The 20,044-nt window shown below is 36.3% G+C and overlaps 2 protein-coding genes across 2 annotated transcripts; one reads left to right on the top strand and one right to left on the bottom strand.

Annotated features, from left to right (window-relative positions):
• The first annotated feature begins 4,540 nt into the window (after nucleotides 1-4,540).
• Nucleotides 4,541-9,149, top strand: LOC138331914 (protein ABHD15-like). Its single transcript, XM_069279775.1, has one exon. It carries the CDS (start codon nucleotides 4,708-4,710, stop codon nucleotides 5,887-5,889), a length of 1,182 nt encoding a protein of 393 aa, XP_069135876.1. The 5' UTR covers nucleotides 4,541-4,707; the 3' UTR covers nucleotides 5,890-9,149.
• A 257-nt stretch (nucleotides 9,150-9,406) lies between these two features.
• On the bottom strand, nucleotides 9,407-10,583 carry LOC138330676 (uncharacterized). The gene is made up of 2 exons (XM_069278220.1): nucleotides 10,211-10,583; nucleotides 9,407-10,065 (listed from the first exon to the last, which is right to left on the bottom strand). Exons 1-2 carry the CDS (start codon nucleotides 10,581-10,583, stop codon nucleotides 9,407-9,409), a joined length of 1,032 nt encoding a protein of 343 aa, XP_069134321.1.
• Nucleotides 10,584-20,044: the final 9,461 nt, after the last annotated feature.

The raw sequence follows: 20,044 nt of genomic DNA on the forward strand, positions 1-20,044 counted from the left end.
TGGGCTGCGGTGGCCGGGTAGTGAAGATGGCCCGACACATTTCCTTCCTCCTCTGGGCTGCGGTGGCCGTGGTAGTGAAGATGGCCCGACACATTTGTGTCGCGAGTTCTTATTCCATGTGGGCACCAGGTACTAATCATTGGTCGTTGGTTTTACTCCGGATACTCCGGTTTCCTTCACGTATAAACCCTATACGTCTTTAAATGACTCTGGTTGCTAGTGGGACGCTAAATCAACCAATCCATCAAACTTAAAACGGAGTAAAAACACATGCCGGAAGTGGATTTTAATATATATACAGAAAATGTTACTGAACATGTGCTTATTAAATGTAAAAAAAAGCAAAAAAATAATAATAATAATAAAGCACCCTCCAAACAACATTTTCTATTTGTTTCGCAAATCTCTTTGAGAAACAGACCCTAATATTGAGTGTGATTGGGTTTGCTTATGACTGGTGGGTTTTTTTAAGTTATATGATTTAACCAACAGCTCATTCACTTCTGGCGTCAAATTTTTCAAACAGATTCCCATTTTAGTGTCTGAAATCTACAATCAATATGAAATATCAAGGCCTCAAACGATTCCATAGCCAAATATACTTGGCCATAGCCAAATATACTTGGCAGTAGGAAAAATATTATTTCGTCATGATGTTCTCACATTGCAGCCTCTTGTCATTTCCATCCAGCAAATATTCTTCTGAAAAACGTTCAACTTATCTGGTGTTGAGGCCAAATTATTTGTCGTATAACTTATCCCTCTCTCCATCTTCCCTTTCTATCTTTCCCTCTTTCTGTGTCTCAAATACACCTTTATATATTATGTATTGCTTATATTGTAAATGCCATCTTGTCTATGTTATCTAAATGTTATAATTTTTTGAGAACGGCCTTTAAAGGGACATGGACCTTAAATAATTTGTTCTGTATGCTTAGATATGGTTTTCAGATGTTTATTGAATATCTTATTACAATGATTGGTTATCTAAAACGACAGGAAAACGTGGGGAATACCTTCCTCAAAAATGATAAAAATAGATCATCATATTCTATTTTATGAACACAAAACGAAAGCTGGCCGAAAGCGAGGTTATAATGAACAACAGACTTGCTGACATGGCAAGGAATATTAGTTTTCCACATTAATAAGTCAAAAATCAAACGAGACTTTTCATTCAACAGGGCACCGCGAAGGGAGGTTCCTGACTTTCTGCACATATGTATATCACGCAAGTATAAAGTGGGGATTTGCTCCCGTCTCATGCATTTCAGTGATCCATTTATATTACCTACTTTCCCAATCGCGCACGTTACTGACTCTTGACGTACACTGTTTACTATCGGAATTAGTTTGTGTTCGCTTCACCCACGTTTTTGACCCACCATTTTGTTTACATATGCAGTGCATTGTGGGAGGTCACTAAAGTTCAACACCGCTATACATGTACTATCGTTACAAAATTCGACCGGGCCTGTTCAAAATACAGAAAGATGGAATTTCCATTATAATTATTTTATTTGACACATTTGCACAATAATTGATACATATTACTTAGTAAGGTATCTGACACGTCTTAAATATGTATTTTACTCAAATTTACATGGTTTATTTAGGTTCATGTCCCTTTAAATAATTTGTACAACTTGTGCCCAATCCCATTGCACATTTGGCAATAAAATGTGTTTAAATAAAAAATAGTGATCACTTATTATAGTAAAGTCGATTTTAGAGAAGATGTTTAAGATATTAATGTTGGTTAGAACATAGCTGAAGAATTTTAGATACATGTATATAAACACTTCGCCAAAACGCTCAACACTCGGTGAAAATCATGATGGCAGCAGAAGATTCCAAAAATCAATATGGTGCTTACCTGAGACTGTTTATGCATGTAATGCATCATCTAACTAAATGCAAGCACGTAGATAATAAATAAAACATCGGCTAATCTTTATTTAGATTTCCCTTATGATTAGGCCTTCTTCTTTTACATGCACATACTTTCATGAGAAAAAAAAACATTGATACGCAAAACTATATATTATATGTGCAACACAATCGCTTTCTGTTCTGATTTACGCTTTGATTGACACCTAGAAGTTGTGTAAGACATCAGTTATTTGCCTGAACTATCTTTGCCTTCGTCTAGAGATGCGATAATCCTGTGCCGGGCACCATTTTGCACTCTGACATGATGTGGTGTGCTCATTAGTACGACCTTCTAGCCATCTAGCCATCCCGCCACTACTGAAACTTTCCTTTATCTACACCGCTATCGTATTTTGGTGTAGACTTATGTATACAGCAGGCAGTTTTGATAAGACAAGAAGGCAGCATAATTAATTTTTTGTAAATATGCAAAACTGTCATAGATTCCTATAGCTCTTCTTGCCATATAATGCACCCAATGGTTGGAATCTTAGTTGGCATCGCCACCTCTAGATCTGGGCGTCCATGACCCAATAACTGCAGCGCCTTATATCAGACACGTAAAGAGCCTGATAGTGTCCAATCAAACGAGAAAATACTTACTATGTATTTTCTCGTTACGGGAAATGTCACCATTCTGAGCGTTCGCCTCTGTGAGGAACGTTTTTAGAACGGATTTGTACAATTATAGGCTTTGTCTGTTATCCAATCCAATTGCTAATACAATGTATTTTATTATATTTATTATCTATCTTATAATGCCATTTATCGGTTTCTGGTGTGTCATCCTCGGGCACTGAAGGTAGGGCGTTAGAATTGTACCCGCTGCCGCTATTGCATGATTGTAAAAGGCGACTTTATTTAGGACAAAATCTTTACTCTCGTTGTTTACTAACTTTCTTTTTCCTTGACACCGCCTCATTTTTGGTAATCGGTTGAGTGTTCGCCCCTGTGAGGTAGACTCTAGGTTCTCTCCACTGGTCGAGACACACCAAATTCTATAATAATATTTCGTAAAATCTAAAATAAAAATAGTATCTTATCAATTTTGATAAATGCTTTGGTCAGTATATGACGCTATCGTTTTTGCAGAGGCACGCTAGTATTTCACATGCTTTCCTCGAGTATCGATTTGTGTAGTATGTGACCTAAATCTTGTGTAGGAGGGAATTCTTTATGCTGGACGTTTTGAAATAAAGCGGTTTGCGTGCCAGTAAATTCCTTTATATTGGAAAAACTGTCATTTTCCGGGATTTCACAATGTGGTCCACCGAATACCGGAAATCATGCGGAATACGAAAAAAAACCGCGGATTAGGGCCTACAGAACCATACAACCGGATGTTATATAAATTGGGACAAAATAACAAAAGATCACCCACTGTACTATGCACCAAACATAGATCTATGTGTTTTTTCTCAAAGCGGGTAGATTATACTTTTTATGTTTATATTGTAACTAGTCGACAAAATTAAATACAGAGACTGAATACGAAACCCATATCAAACAATCTAACACAGATGATATTGTATATGTATTACATATTACTTGAACTGTTCTTGTGAATTTTATTTGCTATTTTGGAACTTTCAGATTCTTTTGCAAGCATTACTTTTCGTTGTTAGTCTTTCGAACAAATGAGTCTTTTTTTTCGTGCCATTACTTTTCATGTGTAATGAGAATACGCGAATAAAATGTTTCAAATACATGTACAGGTGACGTAGAAAATATAATAGACGAGAACTGTATGGATTTCTGGGTTTTAAAATCGGCATTTTGGGAGATTTTTGGGTCGATAAAATAATATATATCTCGTTATATTTGAACATTTGTTTTATGTTTTAAGTTGTGTTAAAATCAATATCTAAACTCTCCCAGTTTTTGTGATAAAACTTCAACACGATCTAACCTGTCAATAATCTATTGACCTAGATCTCTATCATCATAAATCGGTCATTCCGTACCAGGAGAAGGGAGAGAGATACTCTCAAATGACTTCATAAATGTATGATTATCATTACTTATTGAACGGTGCGGCAGTGAAGTGTCGCTCTCTATCATAACAAAGGTCTGGAACAGTGGTACTGAGGTCCTGCAGCTGGGACGAAATATTGATAGCTGATATAACTACTATATATATTCATATAACATCCACGGGATACCTGGGATGATCTACAGGCCCTGTACATATCTCCATGGGATACGGGCTTGCTATCTAACCAAGGGACACATAAGTCCCTGGATCTATAAGTGACTTTATCATATAGAATACTATATAACCACTGGAGATGAATGCATCTTAATCCAGCCTCAGCAGCATCACAAGCCTACGATTTCGGCCTACACGGAGGCCAGATGAATGTGAAATTGATTGCCTGTGACAATTGTAACGGATTAGCGGTAGATTTGTGGTATAATTCTACTATATACAGCTCATGTGATGCTCCAGTTCAAAGCTCCTTCTCTGAAATCAATTATTGTCCAAACACCTGATGGTCCCCGTAACACGTCTCCATAGCGTACATACACAAACTTTGCCAGCGGCAGTACAGCTCAGCAGCTGTAGCTAGATTGCTCCCTTCGTTCCCGCGCACGTGTTGCTTCTGCATCTCGGGCTATGTTTGTAGAGCGATATGAGGCGGAGCCATGCTCGCTGACTGACAGTCACAAGTATCGACTGTGTTTATAGTCAGATATATAGAAAAATCGCACCAAGTTCTGTCATTAAAGACTGCTGAGTTGACTAGCACGGGCTGGGACCATGAAGCAGGCGGTATGTTGGCTGTTTATTATATTTTCTTCCTACCTTTTTACATTGCCGTAATTGGTACAGTTATACTAAGTGCTTTCGTATTTCTGAAATCTCTGCTGGGTCCGAAGGAGACTTTACCTAAACTTTACTACAAGGAGTCCACATTAGCTACACACATATTACGGAAATGTTCCTTAGCAACAAGAATGTTCTCCGTCGAATTAATCTTAAGGAATCGTCATCTACAGACATTGTTGCCATGGATACTTCCACATGCAAGTGTCCAATTTGACAGGGAATATTTACTATTGAAAGACAAAGGTGTTGTAGCCCTTGATTGGGTTAGTAACATTCACGTGCAAAAACGGAAGCGGAAAACAGTCATGGTGGTTATTCCGGGAATCACCGGATGTGCTGTTGGTGTGTCTAAAATTTGTCATGCTGCTGCTAAACGAGGCTTTCAGACTGTAGTTTTCAATCGCCGAGGACATGGCGGCACAGTGCTTACAACACCAAAATTCCAAAGCTACGGTGACCCATCCGACTTGCGGCAAGTCGTAAAATATATACACGGTCGGTTTCCAAAGGCTCTCATTACTATGGTATCGTACGGAACCGGATGTGAGGTTTTGCTATCGTATCTTGGAGAATTTGGATCCTCGGCGCATATATGTGGAGGCGTATGTATTTCGCCCTCATTTGACATTTCGGAGCGATCGAAACAGAAGATAAATGGAGTGTATGATCTATTTTTATTGCTTTATTTAAAGAAAATTTTATGGCAGCATGCTAAAGCCCTTTTAAAAGTTGTTGATGTTCAAAGGGCTTTGAAAACTTGGTCACTGAATGAGTATGACCAGTGTGTTTCGTGTAAGATGCATGGATACGGGACTATTGAGGAATTCTGGGAAAGAAACAACCCTCTTAGAGACGTAGATGATATATCTGTACCTTTAATGTTTGTCAGCAGTCTTGACGATCCCGTGTACAAAAATAACAACATTCCGTACGATCTATTTAAGTACTATCCCAACTTCCTGATGGTTGCCACGGAAAGAGGTGGCCATTGTGGATTTCTGGAAAACCTTCGGTCATTATCCTGGGCCGATAGCTTGACTCTGGATTACTTGGATGCCATACTTGAGTTTACGACAAAGGGATTTACGATAGATTATCACAAAAGTCCGGCAAGATCTACGATATGACAGTTTAGAAATCATGATATATATTTATATAGTTTTTTCCAATACTTTGCAATTTCCAATATTTTTGCTCAAATGTCTTCATTGCATGGATGTGAAAATGTATGTTTGCGATTTTATTTTGTATTATACTGTCTAGTTGCAATCTGATTAAAATACAATATATGTTATAATTCTAATACGCCAGAGTTACTTCCCTTCGTTTCACTCCGTCTGTTCTAAGGGAGATAAACGAAGGGAAGTAACTGTGGTTGATCAGAATGCATGTTATAAAACACTACGCTATGAAAGTAATCCGATAGGTCTGTTTGGTCTTTGATGCACACTCCAGTTTCTGTCTGGACATTACGTTATATAATAGGTTCGTATTGCGATACAGTTCATTTAATACCTCATTTTTAATCCTATACGCAATGATAAAAACTACTAGGTTCGCCTACATACATGATATACTTATTTTCATTTGACGTAAAATCGATTGATTAAATCTTGAATAACATCCACTGTGGAATAAATCCAAACGTTACCTAAAACAGTGTAACGATCGCAATGACAAAAACCAATTCTAATCAGAAACCGTAACAATGCAAGTCTCCGGATAATACCGGAAGGATGAAAAGCCATTCTAATTAGATACCGGAACAATACAAGTCTCCGGATATGAAATGTCAGCAAAATATTACTAAGCCCTATGATAATGGCATTGTTAAGTATATACATATGACAATGACAAATACTCTAGGGGGCACGTTGGTACAGTTTTGTTGTGGGTTACCGTGACCGATTGTGTCCCAATGCGCGTGCGTTTGTATTGAACCGATCATATCAGTGCTATATATTGGGACCGAGCGTCAATAAGTGGTTGTGTACTCTTATTAGTAAATGAGCGACAGAAATGAATTATTTATTGTGAGTACACAAATCTATTGATCTTATATTTTAACAGCGATATGACAAGTATGAATGAGTGAGTTATCGAAGAGATGTCTTGTGTATTTTCTTAATACGTTTCATTTTATTTCAGTAGCAAAAACAAACGGAAATATTTATCAAAATTTTCTTTATGACGTTTTGCTAATCAAACATCCTTGAAGATTCCAGTCTTATATAACAGGCCATGACAAAATATCTAGACGAATTTTAGATTGTATGTGTGTACTTGTTTCAATAAAAAGTAAGAGTCTTGTATCGTTTGCGGAGTATCTTAAGAATCATGTGTATGTTGTTGCTACCTGGAGAGACATGGGAACGCCCTGGGCCTAGTTTCATGAACATTTAATAAATCAAGATATTTTTTCCATAGAAAAGCATTATATAATTTAGGGGGGGAAACTCATTTATGTAACGATTTCCTATGGGGAAATATTTACATTAATTTTTACATCATATTTCTTTCGATTCTTCAGAAAAGGGATTCTGTTAATGACTTCTAAAAATCTTAAAATTACCTACCGACCTAGAGATGGACAATGTCAATGTACATCAGCTACCGAATTATCGACTAGGAGGTGTGAGGTCGGTCATAACATGTCAGACTAGTTATCGATACTTTGTCCTCCTTATATTGTATTGTTATACCTACCGAGTATTACATTCGTATAAGACGTGGAATTATACAAGACTGTGTTGGTTGGGGGGTATCTTGTTAGTTGTTAATTATACATTTGTATTAGAAGTGGATTTATAAAATACTGTGTTGGTGGGTGGGATGGGGTGTATCTTGTTTATTGTTAAATAATTAATTTTTCTTTGTTTTCATACCAAATCTGGCTTTCTGATTGGCCAATTTTTTTTTTGCATACCACTATGAAAAAAAAAAATCCGAGAATGGCGTGAAACCTCGACGTTATCGTGACGTCACAATAGAGACATTGACGTTGCGTATTGATTCGGAAAAAAGAATCCCTTGAAAAACCACTATAATGTTACATTTAAACATACTTCATTTTATCAAATAGAGTATAAAATTAATTACAAGTATTGATGTCACTATTTTTTAATTTTATCGGGGTATGCAAAAAAAAATTGTTTGCAAACTGTGTGAATCCGCGTAGCTTAATTATAAATTTGTGTTAAAAAAGAATGTGGTGTGACAACAGGTGTATAATGACAACAGTCTCGCTATCGTCTTATTCCGTCAGATGGAAAAATTATCTCCCTTCGCGGATAGTTACTAAAGTATATATATTTATGCTTGACATTCATAGTTTGCACGTGAAAACAAACGTCATTTTCGCCGAAAATATGACATTAAGACTTAAAACGAACATAAGACGAAACAATAAATACACACAAGGGCAGAAAACCCTAAAATATTATCATACAGATCAAATAAATACTATCAGAGATTTAGACATTACTACTGCTATTAATAATTTTTGAATATAAGATAATATTTAATATTCCGTATTTTCAAAATTAAAATCTGTGATGTGTAGAATCTGAAAATTTTGTGGACAACCTGTTCGTTGTAAAAAACAAAAACAGATCCGAACTCGCATGGATTAAATTCATAGACGATCTGAAGTTGACCTCATAAAACAGTTGATTCTGACAATGCAATGATTACTATTCAAATCCCTTCAAATCGTCATTTCAGCAATAGTATATATTTGTATATAACTTATTTTTTGTTTGGAGAGATTGTGAATGATTGGAAATGTGAAATGAATAGCTGCATAACGTGTACATGTAATGGATGTTGGAGAATTAAATGCTAAATTTTCTGATGTATGGTGCGTACGCATAACTCGATTATTGCAGAGTTTAAGATTTAGTATAATGTGTTCTAGAATATCTGTTTTAAATATCGTTATTAAAAATTGTTGACGAAAATACTTCAAATTTGCTTCGTTGAATTGTTTTAATTGCAAATGTGAATTGGAGCTCGTGTGTGCGATCTGTTTGGAATACAAACAATGTCATACGACCAATCTACACTACAGGTAACCAGAGCTAACCAATAGAACTGTATCGTTATACTTTTTACACCAACTTTATATTATTCCGTTTTTGCATATTACAGAGTTAGCTCCCTTGCGTGTAGGTATCGATTGTTACGTCATTATTTTGTGAGCGCAATTCTCGTCGTTTTCTCCGAAACGCATGACGTTACGCTCCCAAACGCATGACGCCACAATCAATACCTATCCGCAAGTGCAGATAACTCTGAATATGCAAATTCGGAATTATGATCTACAAGCGCTTGTGATCTATGCTTTGTTATGTTAATTTCCGGAGATTTCTGGAAAATGTGCCAGAGGGAGTCTGCTAGAATAAATTTTCCATTGAAAACAACATATGATTGCCTAATATGGAAATACGATTGTTTGCTTGGCTAGGATTTCCAGTCTACATTCATTAAATCAATTACAAATGGACGACAAGGGATAACGGGTGTAGGACCAATAGCCTGTACAGTAATACAAGTTACTGTAATAAAGTCCGATAAACCTGCCTATATTATTTCATTGTGAAAAAAACCCACTCACACAAAAAACACCAAATAATATAGGCAGGTTTAGCGAAACGGCCCGACTACCTCTATAAAAAAATTCAGAAAACATGGCGATGACGTCAACCAAAGCTCCGAATATCTTTGGCACACATTAGTAGGAATACCACCGCCTGCGATGTTTTTGTTGATAAATGGTCCGGCCATTCCTCGCCCAACACCACCTGGACACCCGTTAAATGGTACGGCCATTCCTCGCCCAACACCACCTGGACACCTGATAAATGGTCCGGCCATTCCTCGCCCAACACCACCTGGACACCTGATAAATGGTCCGGCCATTCCTCGCCCAACACCACCACAACCCTGGACACCTGATAAATGGTCCGGCCATTCCTCGCCCAACACCACCTGGACACCTGATAAATGGTCCGGCCATTCCTCGCCCAACACCACCTGGACACCTGATAAATGGTCCGGCCATTCCTCGCCCAACACCACCTGGACACCTGATAAATGGTCCGGCCATTCCTCGCCCAACACCACCTGGACACCCGATAAATGGTCCGGCCATTCCTCGCCCAACACCACCTGGATACCCGATAAATGGTCCGGCCATTCCTCGCCCAACACCACCTGGACACCTGATAAATGTCCGGCCATTCCTCGCCCAACACCACCTGGACACCTGATAAATGGTCCGGCCATTCCTCGCCCAACACCACCTGGACACAATGCGCCACACCACCTGGATACCCGATAAAATCCTCGCCAACCACCTGGAACCGATAATGGTCCGGCCATTCCTCGCCCAACACCACCTGGACACCCGATAAATGGTCCGGCCATTCCTCGCCCAACACCACCCACCGATAAATGGTCCGCATTCCTCGACACCACCGACCGATAAATGGTCCGGCCATTCCTCGCCCAACACCACCTGGACACCCGATAAATGGTCCGGCCATTCCTCGCCCAACACCACCTGGATACCCGATAAATGGTCCGGCCATTCCTCGCCAACACCACCGATAAATGGTCCGGCCATTCCTCGCCACACACCTGGACACCCGATAAATGGTCCGGCCATTCTCGCCAACACCACCTGAACCAAAATGGTCGACCACCCATGAACCATAAATGGTCCGGCCATTCCTCGCCCAACACCACCTGGACACCCGATAAATGGTCCGGCCATTCCTCGCCCAACACCACCTGGACACCCGATAAATGGTCCGGCCATTCCTCGCCCAACACCCCTGGACCGATAAATGGGCCATCCTCCCAACACCACCTGGATACCCGATAAATGGTCCGGCCATTCCTCGCTCAACACCACCTGGACACCCGATAAATGGTCCGGCCATTCCTCGCTCAACACCACCTGGACACACAAGACGAACCCCTGTTTTAATTATACTTGTGTTTCCAAGGAATCTTAAGATCATTGAATTAATTTTGGCTAATTTGATTTGCGGGAAAGAGAAAAAAGAAAAGAACGAAATACACTTTATTTGAATATAAATATATACACTACCGTATATTATAGAATACTTAAATTGATAAATGTGACTCAACAGAAATATCTCTACACTAAACACAATATACAAAATGTCCACGGGAAATGTATATCATTCCAAGTCGTTAGAATAAGCTACAATCGCTTTTATGAGTAGTATACCAATATGATGACGTCATAAGGACTCATTTATTATACAATGTATACATAATGTGATATCAGATCGAGGCGAACTAGAAACACCAGTACATAAAGGCTGAATATTACATTTATTGAATGTGTCATCAAACATTGTCAAGCTGTCGCAGAGCAGATTAGGAAACTGATATTCTGTCCTCGTAATCTGTGAACCATATATATTGCAGGTATATATTACATCTGTACAGTTGTATTTATAATACACCAATAAGTCTGATTCGATTCTGAACTATTGAAATAGGGGATAATTCATTAATTGGTAATCCAGAACAAAGTCTGGAAATTTGCAAATAGGAGACATATAAGCAACTATAAGGAAATGACTGGGTTAGGTTCCGAAAAGATTGTTGAATAAGTGGGCCATTCTGATAACATTATAGGATACGATCTGTACCAAAATGCATAGATATGTCCGGACTTATTCACACGATTTCACGAAAGCCCTCACTATGCATTCTGTAAACGCTGAAAATAACACGATAGAGAAATTACGCTATTTTCACAAAGTTTCCCGCGAAAAATCCGAATTAATGTCATGTTTTGTGAATATATTAACCATGTTGCCTATTGTAAAGCTTTAACATTACAATCTATGGCATATATACTAGTACCTCTTATATGTGAAAGATATATAATTTGGCTTTGCAAATTAAGAAATTAAAGGCTTTTAATTTTTAAGGAAATGTAAAACGAGATTGATCATTTTGTAGAATCGCAAAAGTTATTAGCTTACCGTTCATATTACACCGTCATCACCTTCTGAACAATTAAATTTTAATAAAATAAATGTTAATTTTCATAAAGCGGGTCGTATTATGTTTCCTACCGTCGTCCTAATTGCCGAGCGTTAGTTGACTATCACTGCGCATGCGCCAGACGGCAAAGGAGCGAAATGAATCTTCACTGTTAACATAGTTTAATCTTGCATTTGTTTGGCATTGTAACCTCGTCTAAGGCCGTAGATTATATTTCCTTAAATTTACATTCTGAGTGTTTCGTCACTATATGAATCAACCAACTAACGAAAACGAACAATTGCCTATGAAAACACTATGAATACAACGATTCTCGTGCATCGATCAGCTCATTTCAAACAATACGCCAGTTTCATATCTATAAAAATAGTCCCCACAATATTTTAATGTATTTATCTCTAATGTGTTGTTTCTTGATGTAAAATAAATTAAGGTTTACCATACTAAGTCAATCAAATCTTATTTTAACTATATTTCTTGTTTATCGTTTGTCATTTGCAAAATTAGGTCGATCGGAAGGCGGAAGCTTGAAAACGGGACGTTGTGGAACGACTTTGTCATCCAGCTGTTTCATTATTCTCGTTTATCGTCGTATCTGGGTGTCGTAATTTTGAATACAATATAATAACCTTTCAATAATTTTTATCTTAATAAATAATTATAATGTAAATATATGGATTGAATGTATTTTTCTAATTTTCATTGCGACTATGAATAGTAGAAGCTATCTCTATACCTTCCGAGGTGCCCAAAATCTGCATTGCAGTTATCAAATATGCATTATACACTTAATGATTTATTGATAAATTCCAAAAATAAAACCTCAGAATGAAGATAAATACAATCGATAAAATAAACAAGTGATATGTAGCATTTCTATTACAATTGCCCATTTTTGTGAAGCAAATATCTGAATAAACTATGAAATATCAAATTATATTTTATTGTAAATGGAAGCTGTTTTACTGCCTCGTTTTATTACAGTAAAACACAGACATAAAGATGCAATCGACACATCTGTACACTATATAGAGCGAACCAAGCTTCAGATGTGAGAGATGAGCTTTTTGAATCCGGATTTATGACCCGGCAAGCTGTTTTACAATTAGTTTAGACCAGCAATATCAAGATAAAACGCTGAGTATTTGATATAAACTATCTCATAAAAAGAAAGTTCCAGTGTGAAAAAAAAACAAACCAAAAAAAACAAATATCCCTTAGCAACTCTTTGAAAAACAAATAAACTATTTTCCAATTTTCATGTTAGTTAATTTAACGAACTGATAACATGTTTTATATGATGATGTATATTTGATATTTGATCATGGAATATTTTGAATATTTTATACACACAAAAACATAACACAAATACTTGCATGCAATTTGAATGTGACATTTATAAATTTTATTGTCAAAACATTGATAAAGGGTTGAGCATAATTTGTTTACTTCTTTTCCAATATTACTAGATATTCCACACTGCACCTAATTATGACATAACTATATATAGTTTTCTTCGGAAATTGCAACGAAAGGGAAACGTTACATTTATTTCAGGAGATACCTAGTCCAACGAAAGGGAAACGTTACATTTATTTCAGGAGATACCTAGTCCAACGAAAGGGAAACGTTACACTGATTTCAGGAGATACTAGTCCACGATGCTAGTCCAACGAAAGGGAATCGTTACACTGATTTCAGGAGATACCTAGTCCAACGAAAGGGAAACATTACACTGTTACATTTATTCAGGAGATACCTAGTCCAACGAAAGGGAAACGTTACATTTATTTCAGGAGATACCTAGTCCAACGAAAGGGAAACGTTACATTTATTTCAGGAGATACCTAGTCCAACGAAAGGGAAACGTTACATTTATTTCAGGAGATACCTAGTCCAACGAAAGGGAAACGTTACATTTATTTCAGGAGATACCTAGTCCAACGAAAGGGAAACGTTACATTTATTTCAGGAGATACCTAGTCCAACTTTTAAAATTCCTTAGGAAAGGGGAACGTTACATTTATTTCAGGAGATACCTAGTCCAACTTTTAAAATTCCTTAGATTGTTGTGGCTGATAATTCTTCCTGGTTTAATAAAATCATCCTAAATATCACAAATGTTTGATTTGCAATTTTTTCAAAAATTCAGAAATACCTTGTGTGTTATCTAAGAATTGATAACGTGCTAGTCGATTGGTGCCAATCTGCTCCACCTACCAAAATAGCAATTACAACTCTATAGAGAACCCGATGGCCTTGCGTGCAGAAAACGCGCAGCAAATGACATATATTTCCTGAAGTGTTCAGCGATTTCCGATAAAGCTGGAACGGTTAGCAGTAAAATTCATATGATATATCTGCTTTGGGATCTGAGAATCAGAAATTTCTGGTGGAATTGTCAATGTCCGACTGTGAATCTGCTATGCTAATGGACTCTTCGAAAATGAAGCTTGAAGCTTCAAATAGGGTCAACATCGTCATTGTAAATTTTCTACTTGAGCATTCAAATGCATACACATGTACTTATTCTGTATATCGTATTATTTTCTACATTAATGGAAATTTTATACCATGTAGACTCGAAGGATCAAGAAATGGTGTATATATGTCATGAATGTTTTATACCGGGGTGCAAAATAACACATGTATCGAGTCATTCAATGATAAGAGACGATACTTTTATTTAAAAGTTTAAAATGCAAGGAGATACAAGTTGGGAAATACAAACGCCGTAGAACATCTTAGAATAGGTCTGAACGCACTCTGGATACTACCGACGAAGAAATATGTAAGAAAGTTCGGGATCGGGTATACTCTGACAATTTATTTAGAAGAAATAGCGCTAGCGTTAGACGTTTTAGTGGGATAGATATGAGTAAAAGATTCTCACGTCCGACGGAAAGTATGACCCAATTGTTAGATTTTAGCGTTTCTACATGTACAATCTTACATGATCGTTTAGGTATGGACTGGTTTACAGGAACATGAAATCCTTTAGCCACGGCAACCAGAGCTTTATTAATGCAACGTCTTGTTCAATCATTTTAACAACACCAGGGTCGTCAGTGGCTAGGACCGAAGTCATGGATACTAAATAAATGCTTGACTCAGTCATTTGCTAGCAGGATGATAGGAACAGTAGTTCGGGACGTTATTATGTTGACCAGTGTACCAAGAGAAGTACAGTAATTTGAGTGTACTATGCAAACTTACTAGACCAGCTGAGAACCCCCATACATGACGTGACATAAAACGAGGTTACCTCTCTAAAGGTGGTTTGCTACAACAGGACAAGACGAGGTCCACACTTACAAAGTTACAATGAATTGCTGTTAACAAAACGGGTACCAAATCTTGCCTATTCGCCTTGAGATATCGCCGTGGAACTTCGTCTTATTGCAAAACTTGTGAAAGGGAATCTGTGACGTTACAGTTATTTCCATGACGTCCGTTGAGGAATTGACCTTAACTTTTCCAGTTCTGGTCTGATGGTATTTGTTATACAGTTAATCCGAGCATATCACACCATAACATCGAAAAAGAGGATGGATCTCAACTGAAAATACTATACGAAAAAGAAGAGGTGGAACTCAACTGAAAATACGATAGGAAAAATAAAGGATGGATCTCAACTGAAAATACGATAGGAAAAATAAAGGATGGATCTCAACTGAAAATACTATACGAAAAAGAAGGGATGGACCTCAACTGAAAATACGATACGAAAAAGAAGGTATGGACCTCAACTGAAAATACGATACGAAAAAGAAGGTATGGACCTCAACTGAAAATACGATACGAAAAAGAAGGGATGGACCTCAACAAAATACGATACGGCCGGTTACCTACAAATGGAACATTATCATAGATGTAATTCAATATGAAATTTAGCACAATATCTTTTTTTTTACATGAAGACTTCCGCGTACTTGTGTTGATCTATAAGTACTATATTGTAATGATCAGTATAACTGTGTACCTATTGTTTTGGATTTGGACATTTATCAATAAATCAAACGTTGTAATATTATATTTGATTGAATAAAAATATATATGAAAAAGAAAAAAAATAGTTTGATTCTTTTTAAGACACATCGGTGGTATCCGAATGTAACGTCAAATGAAAAAGTCAAATCTGTATCATATATTTCACCTTTCAGTAACTCTCGTGTTAAATTTTCACAGATATGCACTTAGAAGCACTATACATAGAACTGGGTTAGTACAGTTGTCCTCATTCATTAGCACTGACAATTCACAGAAGACTTCAATTTCACGATATAAGATATATTGGAATATTTCTTTGATATGCATATCATTGAGTAAGCTTCAATTTACAAAACACAGAAATAACTATTATTCAAAGACGAGGGGTAGATAAGTTTACATATGACCTGCATTATGAGAACATATGGTTTTGCAATCAAACAATGTATCCCTAGAACGCTTAGATAAATATGTGATGTCTGCAAGAACCGTTTACAAATATTTACATTCCAATAGAAAATGAAATTGTAAGTGCAAGAAAAGTACAGTTTGCTCTTAAAAACATGCATGAACTTTAGAAAACATGAATGTTTCCATTGATTTATATGTCAGTTTGAACACTTCGTTTAATGAATGTCTGAATTGAATCTAAAGAAACTTGGTACCATGCCTGAAGTTAAGTTTTAACATAGAAAACAAATATATTCTGATAGCGTCCCAAAATCAAAAAAAGATTCAATTCCTTGCTCGATATTCCGCTTCTTTATATATACACGTTATTTTATTGAACTTTAAAATAGTTGTATATCACAGTTTAGGACAGTTAAAGAAGCGTTAAATGTCAACTCGAGTGTCTGCCTTTTTATGTTTATGGAATCAAATAAAGAAATAAAGGGTTGACATACGAACGATCAATATGACATACTTACGTGTACAGTATACAAATGTATATACCTTTCTCTTATATCAAGTGGTAACCTGAACTAACACTCCCCCTTTTTTAATCTGAATATTTCTTATCATGGTTTATCTTCTTCTCTGTTTATCAGATATCAAATTTCCTGCATTTTGTTCCTGCCACGAACTTATCGTTTAGAATTAAAGATCAAAACTATATTGACTCACATGAACCGAAACAATATCAGCTCCAGCTGTTCATAAGGTGATTAGGCTAATTACAGTTTAACGAAAGTTTCAGTTCAAGATGAAATTAATTCTTGCAACACTAACGGTACAAAATGTTACACGATTCTTAAGAGCTCTATTATTTGCCGACTAAACCAAAGATTTTACAACAAATGAGAATTGAAAATTAATTAAAAGTGATTAAGATAACCACCCTTTGAACAACTGGACCCTGCAAACTCTAAAAGTTTATATTTGATTAATTATTTTTTCATTGCAATCCCGCTATGTGATCTTACCAAACGCAATCGTCGTTATTCCAATTGTCTAGTTGGCATGCATTCTCACATAATTTCCAACCGGATGCAGCTCAAGTTTTAAATGAGAACAAAATTTAAATTGTGTTCAATTTGAAAAAAAACTTGACATCAACGTGACAACTACACATTGAATTTTGTTTCTAATGCAAGATTAAATGATCGGATTAACCTGGTCGATCACTATTGCATGCCACTTGATGTAACGCTGGCGTCATTTTATATCGCTCAGAGTATCGTTAGTTCTTGAAATCTTAACGATGCTCTGATGACAGCGATAAATTGCAAAAAAAAAATCTTTAATCATTATCTTGTCGACAATCGAAACAAAACCAACTTAATTTCTATACAATGGGTTGCAATGCATGGTACACTCCAACCCGACAGAAACAGGGTTCCATTTGATGTCGGCCATTTCACTTTGCGTTAATATGGGTAAAACGGCGATTGTGGAATATTTCTTTGCCATGCATATGTTTATCATTGAATGATGTTCAATTCCCAAAACACAATGAACACCTATCATTCAAAACCGTTGCACTGTCACGTTGTTATGTAGCTAGCCTCGTTATCAATGTACTATGTCAAATACCGAACAATCACCCTTTGATATTCTCAGGTATGAAAACACTTTCTGCAAACGTCTAAAGTCCATCGGAAAATGAAATGAGACGAAATGCGATATAATAAAACAGAGTATACTCTGAAACATTTACAGAGAAAATGAAAGCCAGTCATGTTTACATGTATTAATATAGTTGAACACATATTAATTGTATAGAGAACTCGTATCACATGTGGTGTTAATTTTGAAGCCAGAAAATAGTACAGTTCATGCCAGTTTGATAAGTGAATATTTAGAAGCTGTAAATGGCAACGCAATTGTCTGATTTTTTTCTACAAATTCTGCAAAATAAATAAAAAAGCCCAAGAAATGCGAACAATTGGTACAAAATGACGTAATGTTAGAATGCAATGAATGTGTTTTCCTCATTTCGAACGCCAATCTCGCACACTACTTTTTCTGCCAATACAAACACAAATTAACCCTTCTCACATGTCATTCCCCTTGTTCTGACGTATCCCCATCTCTGTTCAGTTATATTGGGTTCATTCATATATCTTTCCAGAATTTTGCTTCTTCTGAAAACTTTTAACATCTTCAGAAGTTTTACAGTGCAATGCTTACAATAATGATACAAAAAGACAATAAAAAGTAATATAATAAAAAAAAGATTGGATTTGCTAAAAAAAATGCATATTAAATACTGCAAATTCATATAATGTCATGAAAAAAATAAAACAAGGAAGAAATGTATGAACGCTAAAAATTCAATAAAGGTAGTAAACAATCGTATTATTTGGAGAACCTGATCTGCTACAGTTAGTCAATATAACATAATTTTAGAGGTAACTTTGTTCAGAGTGGTAGTTACTACCTACTGCACTGAAGAAAAACCCACGTCTATATAGAATGGCACAGCAGGGACACAGAAAAACAACATATACAACACACTAAGTTATCAACAAGATGAGGGTGTTAGGAAGTGGGGTTTTTACTCTAAGCGATAACTGTCGTATCACGCCATCAAACGCAGAAAAATATAATCATATATTTAACATCGGCTTTTGAATTTAATGCTATGCTAGTTATCTGTGATAAGATAGACAAAATCTCTTTTTTCTGACGTCAGAAGCGAACATAAATCGTGTGTAAATAAGCGTTAAGTCAGAGTGCGGAATAGCATGGCCTCGCTGATTACAATTTAACACTTGGCTAAAGAGCAATGTAAACATAGCGAAAACTTTTATTGGTTGTCAAATACCTTTGCACAAACAGATAGCAAACGCATCACCACATTAACTTCAGCACGTGATAGAACGAACAGCTGGCCAATATGGCACGTGCAAGGACGATATCTGCGAGGAATGTACGCACTCTTTTCGCGGCGGAAGGATATATCCCATACACCTTGTGTAGTGATAAAACAAGACATTCATCGCGTATAAATCAATGTAATAGCGACACCTGCTGGCGAGTACATTCTTCACATTAAGTTAACTGTTCAGAGAAATGTTTATTCAAATGTAAGTTGAATATTAGGAATATATATATAAAATACATGCAAGTACTATACGTGTAAAAAATGCTCCATTTTATCAAAATATATATTGCAAAAGGATACGACAAATAACTACCTTGCGTCATATATAGCGTTGATAATAACAAGATTTGTTAAGTAGAAAAGTAGTAAAGGTTATTGAAATCTAACAATAAGGGCAAACATTTGTTAAGCGTTGTAGATTAGTGTATCTACATGTATGTGCTTAACCTATGTTTGAACAGATTCTTTATCATTTTCCATCGCTATATGTTGTTGTTATTATAGTTAATATATTGTAAATGACAGTATACTACATATTCCAATTTAAAAGTTAAAATAAATCGCTATACATCAAATACTATCAAAATAATAGTTCCGAAAACAATTACTATAGATGTGGATATTTTCGCGAGATTTTCATTATCACGTAACCTTTGAGTAATTGGCGGAAATTCCATCTCGCGTAAGTGTCCACATTTATGGTATTTATTATAAAGACTGTCTACATCTTATCAATGACGTTACACAAGTTGTAGCGCGAATAGGCAGTATACAATTATTACATAAAATGAACAATTGTGATATTATCGAAATATCTGATCTTTCAACGGAAGCTTAATGTACAAACTCTAATATATTCTAGATATTATTTTACAAATTCTAATATATTCTAGTCATAGCGGAGCTTTCTTGAA

The sequence above is a fragment of the Argopecten irradians genome, chromosome 9 (genome assembly GCF_041381155.1).
Source record: "Argopecten irradians isolate NY chromosome 9, Ai_NY, whole genome shotgun sequence".
Classification (NCBI taxonomy): domain Eukaryota; kingdom Metazoa; phylum Mollusca; class Bivalvia; order Pectinida; family Pectinidae; genus Argopecten; species Argopecten irradians.

Excerpts from the sequence above, each read along its gene's own strand:
- LOC138331914 (XM_069279775.1), top strand. The coding sequence starts at position 4,708 with ATGTTGGCTGTTTATTATATTTTCTTCCTACCTTTTTACATTGCCGTA.
- LOC138330676 (XM_069278220.1), bottom strand. The coding sequence starts at position 10,583 with ATGGCCGGACCATTTATCGGGTGTCCAGGTGGTGTTGGGCGAGGAATG. Across the intron at positions 10,066-10,210 it reads GGAATGCGGACCATTTATCG|GTGGTGTTGGGCGAGGAATG; the intron begins GTGGGTGGTGTT and ends CATTGTGTCCAG.